Source organism: Austrofundulus limnaeus, unplaced genomic scaffold, assembly GCF_001266775.1.
Source record: "Austrofundulus limnaeus strain Quisiro unplaced genomic scaffold, Austrofundulus_limnaeus-1.0 Scaffold801, whole genome shotgun sequence".
NCBI lineage: Eukaryota > Metazoa > Chordata > Actinopteri > Cyprinodontiformes > Rivulidae > Austrofundulus > Austrofundulus limnaeus.
Window position 1 is genome coordinate 3,511 of NW_013953203.1, and position 7,476 is coordinate 10,986.

At 39.0% G+C, this 7,476-nt stretch overlaps 1 protein-coding gene across 4 annotated transcripts in view; it reads right to left on the reverse strand.

Moving 5' to 3' along the window:
• cacna1g (calcium channel, voltage-dependent, T type, alpha 1G subunit) overlaps positions 1-7,476 on the reverse strand; it is a gene marked incomplete at its 5' end in the record, with an annotated part of 89,231 nt that overhangs the window by 3,503 nt on the left and 78,252 nt on the right. For all 4 annotated transcript variants that reach the window (XM_014028714.1, XM_014028715.1, XM_014028713.1 and 1 more), the window contains 2 exon segments: positions 2,994-3,163; positions 3,250-3,457. In XM_014028714.1, coding sequence (XP_013884168.1) covers positions 2,994-3,163; positions 3,250-3,457 — 378 coding nt within the window.

Consider the following 7,476-nt stretch of genomic DNA (forward strand, 5'->3'; position numbering starts at 1 on the left):
AATTATTTTTTCTTCACTAGGTTTGTTCTTATGTCTTGTTCACTTAAGAAAAAGTAAAATACTCATAGGAGGTAAATTGTATGCCTTTTGTCAGCTATGTACTTTTTACCTCTTCTGTTCCTGTATTTTGTTCGTTTCTATCGATGCTTCAAAGAATTATTTTTTCTTCACTAGATTTGTTCTTGTGTCTTGTTCACTTAAGAAAAAGTAAAATACTCATAGGAGGTAAACTGTATGCCTTTCTGTCAGCTATGTATTTTCTACCTCTTCTATACCTGTGTTTTATTCGTTTCTACCGATTCCACAAAGGTGTTTGTCATGTCATACTATGTCGTTTGAAAGTGAAAATTTTGCTTGTAATGTCTCCTTCCCTCCTAATAAAAATATTTTAAAAAAATGATGGATTTCCCTACGTGATGACGTAACTCATTCAAAATCAAACTTCTTTTGAAAGGTTCTATGAAAAAAATGTCTCCTTAAGATCTGGATTGCATTTATTTAACATCTCATAAGAGCATAAATTTCATTACTGAAGTTGCTAAACTTACATTTAAAAGCAAATTCTTTGATCTGTGTTAAATTTCAAAACTCCATCGTGTAAAAAACAAAAACTCAGAACTTCATTGACCAGGGATATTGTTGGCCAAGTAGGGTACGCTGATACACCCTACATTTTCGGGATTTTGTATGCGGCATAGGCACCTGTGAAATGGGACAGCTTATGCCGCGAGGCAGTGACGTAAGCGGCCTATAACTYGCTGCAGCCCCTGAACTGAGACACAGGCTTTGTCCCAATTCAGGGGATGTGTCCTTTGTCAATCATGAAGACAGGAAGAGGTCGCTGTGAATTTGGACAGTCTGGCCTTCAGTTTTATGCCCCAACCCCCCTCCCCACCCCCGCCTTACTCTGGCATAAGTCCTGCCACCTAGCAACTGTAAGGATGCGAAACAGAAGCAAAAAATTGATCCACAGGAGCAAAAATATTAATAAATTTGTATTATTAATACTATAAAATAAAACTAACTCAGAGACAATACTTGAACAACTAAGGGACCCACAACACAAGCTTGTTTATTTTGCCGTTTGAGCACATTTGATTTCTGACAAGAATAATATTAGACGGTGAAGGTAAGTCCAAAGCTTACTAATGATATGTTAAATGTAAGTGCTTTAGTTTCTGTCATTTAAAAAAATAATTTTAGGTTATTATTCATAGCAGAACTAAGAAAAATGTATAGCAGTATAATATCTCTATCATACTAGATCCAAAGCCAAACAGTTGATGTGCTTTCATGTGGTAGTTCTGCATTCGTTTTCGCACACACCTTTAATACCCCCTGAGCTTTTGGGAAACCCCTCCCACTGCAGTATACATCACTGAATGGGGTTCCTTCCTGCTTCCTTCTAAATGTGACCTTTCATCCCAAAGGCATTTAATGCAAAATTGACTGTGGTGTAAACATTTGTGATGTAACATAATARATAGCCACTATGACATTCTGGAGGTTTACTGTGTTTTAAGTCAGGGATCCATTTTGGTCTTAGTTGTGTCCTGACTAGCCAACAGCTCGTCAGTCCTGTCAGACGTAAACTGTTAGTTCAAGTAGCTGTTTACAACAGTTAGGATATTATTTATTTGTCATTCGTACATAGAAACTGACTTCAACTTGGATAAACTSTTCTTTTATAAACTGAAAATTGACTTTTTAAAAATATAGATACATTCTAGGAATTCATAGGAATACTTTTACTCCAGAGCTGTCTTATACACMATATAATCATTGTCTCAAATAATACCCTCTAAAATTGGTTTGAGTAGTAAAATCATTGGGCCTCATGCAAGAACTGTTCARACGCACAGATTTGTTCTTAAGTTGTGCGTACGAGTGATTAAGGTGAATTTGTGGCATTCACCAATGCTTTCGTATTCTGAGTTTTTTTCAGATATTAAKAAAATTCACGTGTGGTCCAGACCTGTCGTATATTTTACGAGCAGTCAGTCTGCTGTTTTTCACTGATTTTATTCACTAATAACTTTGTATTTCGTTAGTTTGAAGATATTTTGAGTTGAAAATAAATTACACTCTATGATTATCTTGACAATAGGCTATTCTGCTTGAATTAGAGTTATAATTTTAAATATAATAATTTAGACTAACAATAAATTGTCCGTCCATCTGTTTTCTGCCGCTTATCTGGGATCGGGTCACGGGGGCAGCAGCAGAGAGACCCCGCTCTCCCCAGCGACACCCTCCATGTCCTGTGGGACTCCGAGATGTTCCCAGGCCAGAGGGGATACATGATCCCTCCAGTGAGTCCTGGATTTTCTCCAAAGTGCCAGACATATTTTGAAAACATTTTAAAATGCTTATTTCAGACCAACATCTGAGACCACCTGCGACCGCGCGGGGGTGGTGATGGTGGTGGTGGTGTGGGGTATGGTGCGCCAACGGTGTGGCTTCTGAATAAATGAAGATGATTTAACACAGTTGTTTACATTTTTAGCAGCTCATTTTATTCCACAGCTGACGCTGCAAAAAATTACAGATTTTCTTTTCTGGATCTCTGACAGACGGACTTCAATCTCTGAACTCGCAAAGTTCTTCTTTTTAGTTTTCGCTGTCATTTTCCTGAATGGACACTTCCTGATATCTGAGGCAGGAAACATAGCCTTATATGGTGTTTTTGGGGTGGTAATTATGCTAATCTCCTCTCGCGTGCACGAGCAGCAGGATAAGAACTGGTGGAATTCATCATGTTTACGCTCCTCATTTACACAATTTTCCTGAAGATAGAAGAGTTTGTTGAATCTGACGTGGCATGTTCGAATGAAGCCTTCATACSAACAAAAGTAAGAGAAAAGTTAGTTGTTTTAAAGATGAAAATCAGATTAAGTTTGTCATGATTTGACACAACTTAAAGTTAACTATCACAAAAGTGTGATGGTTGACAACATGAAAAGAGGATTTGGAAGTAGGTGTAATTTAGTCACCTGTCGGTGGAGTGTGCGACTAAGTGCATGTGTGCGTCTGGGAAGGGGTTGTCGCTGTAGACTCTCTGAGTCTGAGTGGCTGTTGGGGCTGATGGGTCTGAAGAAGTCTGTGGGGACTGTCAGCTGCTGAGAARGTTCCTCCGGCTGCGACTGCACTGAGCCTCTGGAACCTACAGCAAGAGCACATAAGTGACAAGTAAGCAAGATCAGTCAGCTTAGCAACTCTCTGAGACATTTGTTCAGTTCTAAGGATTACCGGATTGAGCCCTGTGGATGCCCAGTATGGGTTGGGATCCTTGTGACTGAGCTATGAGCTGCAGTGGAGCAGGAAAAGAGGGGCCAAAGGGTTCCAGGGGGAAAAACATGTAGCTGTCATTGGGTAGAGAGTGGGTCCGTCCCACTGCAGGCTTTTTGACACTCAGCAGGTTGTCTTTCAGTGGCCCCTCATAACTAAGCTCCTCTGGCTGGACAAACAGAGCACAGAATCAGAGTCCATGTGTGGGCTGGGAAGGATCCACTCAGACCCCCCCCCCCCCCCCCACACACACACACCAGCTTTCATAGCTGTCAACTCTCCAATACAGTACACGAACAAAGAGGCAAAAACCATCTGGATACATAAACACACAAGATCTTTGAACATTTAGGTAGACTGGGGCGGTGCTGCCACAGATCACAGAAATTTCTCAACTTCTGTTTGTAAAAAAAAAAGACATTTGCTTTTACCCTGCAGTCATTTACATTTCTGGAAGTCCACTCCATGACTGTGTCATCTAGGGCAGCAAGCAACAGCCTGACCTGCTACAGAACATTTATAGCTAATTCACTAAAACTATTACACACGTTTACAACCCTGTGTAGCAAACAACTGCTTCAAGGGAAGAGAGGAACTACTGGGCTACAGGACAAAAGATTGTATAGACACGACCTCTTGGAGGAAAGACGCAGACTCACATCTAAAGCACAGGGTAAAAACAGTATTGAAAGTATGACAGAGGGGGAAGAAAGAGAGACATCTGAAAGGGAGAGACAGTGTGTTTAGGATGCGGAAAAGTTAAAAACTGAAAACTGGCCCTTAGGGAGGCGCACTACTCTTCTGAACTAGAACAGACACGAGGCTGAAAAGGTGAATGAGAAAAAAAAATTTAGGCACATGGGTAAATTCAGCACTTCCAAAGCCAGCTGGACTACCCCAGTAACTTTTTTCACTTTTTTGTCATTTATATTTGTCCCATTTTTGATTTGATGACAGTGTAAAGCTGGAAATGTTAAAGTTCAAATMAACTTCTGCAAAACTGTGAGGATTAGAATCCACTTCGGAAAAAAGTATTTTGATACAGTATTGACAAGCTAGTACGATGGTAGTATTAGGGCCACAAAGGAGATTTTTTTTAATTACAAGAACAAAGTCATAATATTACAACATTAAAGTTAAAGTTGTTCTGGTAATATTACCAGAAAAAGTCATAATCTTACATGACATGTTCATTTTCAGTTCCTGATTCTTTCCTCACCTCCTCCTCATTTCCTCACACTTACTGTGGGCAGCCATGCATGTCACTGTGTTTATGAAGTAGTCCACGATGACCTTAGTATGGGATAAGATAACTGTCAGAATCATTGTATGTGTAAGAGTCTAAATTTGTACATGTAAGTCTATAAACATACATACATTTGTTACAACTTTGCCACATTACAAGTACAAATCAAATTTGCAAGTACAATTCTTTTACCTGTSAAAATAACAGACATTATGCATGAAACACCGAAAAGATCGATTGCAAACAGTAACTAAGCCAGACCACTGAGAGGACATAACCACTGCCTCATTTGGGACCAGATGAACTCTTTATAAACACACCAATTTTCTGAAGGGAAAACCATTTGGAGGCTTTTCAGTTTGTTATTCATGTTATGTAGTACAACAATAAAGTAGATAGTGGATTTATGATGAAATATGTTATTTTATTTTATTTTTACTTTAACACTGATTTCATTTTTTAAAAATATTTTATTCAATTTCTTAAACAGAATCCTGCTTTTATGGTAGTCTTTTTTGAACATTTATTTTATTTTTCTATATTTTTCTTTTTCTTTTGCACGTTGTCAAAATGTTTTGTTTGTGTAAAGCACTGATTTGTCTTGTTGCTGAAATGTTTTATATAAAGCTGCCACAATGTAGTAGTAATAATAATAGTAGTACACTATATTATGTGTTAAAATGTGTTGAGTTATTTGCAATACATTTCATTAAACATTTTAACAATTTACTGCTTCCCCCCTCCTTTTTTTTTACTATATTCATTGTTTCATCTATCACTCACAGCTGAGTTAGGTAAAAACAAAAGTGGTGAATATTTAAAAAAATTTATTAAAGTAAAACCATCAATGTCAAATAAATGAAAACTTCTAGGTAAGCTTTAATATAAACAGATTAAACATCCTGAATTTAAAAAATATGTCAAGGCCTGGTGTTTGACTTCCTCAGCTCTAAARGGGACATTTTAAAACTGTACATTTGCATTAACTGAATTTTTCAGCTGTCATGAAGGCTTTAAAACCCWGATGAACAGATTTTGTTCCAGTGTCTCCTCATCCTGCTGCTGGTTCAATTCTTCAGATGGTCAGGAACTCCATCACCTCCTCATCCACCTGCCTGTCAGATGTAGGTGTGGATGTAGAGGACATCTGCCCTGGGTCCATGGATGGGCTGAGTGCTGCTCGCTGCATCAACTGCACTTATCTGAATCACAGAAAACCAACAGGTTAACAGGACTGATTTATTTTAACTTTATTTAATGAATTATATTAACTTTATTTCTATTAAGTTTATCATATTACTGCTAATACAACTATTTGACCTGATGTGGGATGGAACTGGCTTTCACTGGTTGTAGTCTAATGCTACGTTCATACCGAATGCGTTTTGAGCAGCCAAAAAGCGCAAAACGTCTTTCGTTGAACGCACTATTTTCACTCCGAGAACGCACTAGTTTTCAGACCAGAACAAGCAGTGGCAGCAGCGAGGTGTGGGAGGAGCGTGTCCTCGGCGGGTGAATAAAGATAAAATAAAAGAAAATGGCTTTGATTTATTTACTAAAAAGCAAGCGAATGTTGCGCACAGCAGATAATTAACTCACCAGATGATTTAGAGGCGATTTGTTCGGTTAGTTTCGTCACTCCAGAAGCTGCCAGCTGACGGACTTTTTTTTTGTCCCGAGCAGCTGATCCACATCGGTGCTGATACATCCTGCCAGAAAATCCAACTGCACATGGTCGATTTCAGGTAAAGATCTCTGGTCAGTCTGTTTCGGTTTTCAGTGGGAGATGCGTCGAGTGGCGAAAAGTTCAGATATTTGAACTCTGGCGGCGGCTCGGGTGGCGGCTCGGGTGGCGGCTCGGGCGGCGGCGGCTTCAGCAGCACCGCATGTGCYGAAAACGCTCTGCGCCCCTTCCGCCTTCTTTGCGTGCCGRGACYCACGACCCCTAGAGGCACCTCCACCATAGACTTTGCATGTAAATCGGCCACTCCTGCCGCTCACAACGTGCTCGGTGTGAACGTAGCYTCACTGATGGAGCCGATGGTCTCAGTCTTCTGATACAAAGGTCTGGAGACAGGTCCTCAGTGGGTCCACAAACAGATTCAGGTCCATGTTGAATAAAAGTTAYTTAAAAAGAACACAGTCACAGCCAGCAGTCTCATTAATCAGACAGCAAACATTTTTCTACACATATTGGTCACTGAAATCTGAAGGAAGTAGTTTGGTAGTAGTTAAAAATAGATTAACTTAGTTAAACAGTTTAACTTTGATTTATGGTGATTCTAATTAAAATCAATGTCCGTGTAGTTCTGACAAAGCTTTAAAAATGTAGCCAACAAGGTCTTAATAAACAAAACAAAATATAGAGAAAGCTTTTTAAACTCAATTTTAACACCAATTAGTTTTTTGTTCTTTTCAAGCCYTTCTAAATAAACTTCGACTGAACAGGAAGCATGAGGCTGTTTTTTCTTTCCTGTTCATATCATCATGCTAACGCTAACACCATGTTAKCAACAACAGCAATCAACGAAGCTCTACTTTCAGCATAGAAACTATTTAAACACATCCTCTTACAAATACTGACAAGTACTACGTGTACCAAATGTGAAATAAATAATACAAACTACTATTAAAAGAAAAAGAGTTTAACTTACAGTTGTTTAGGGGTTTGATGTTGGGCAACTTGAGTCCCCCTACTGGCTGGGTCCGTGCACTGCTGTTATGTGTTTTTGAACTTGCATTATTTTTTCCATTATGCAGTCGGTTTTATGAATGCATCAGTTTTCCTTTTTGGTTGTTCATCAGAAATCCACTTTATTGTTGTACTACATGACATGAATGACAAACTGAAAAGCCTTCAAATGGTTTTCCCTTCAGCAAATTGTGTATATAAAGAGTTCATCTGGTTCCAAATGAGGCAGTGGTCATGTCCCCCCTAGTGG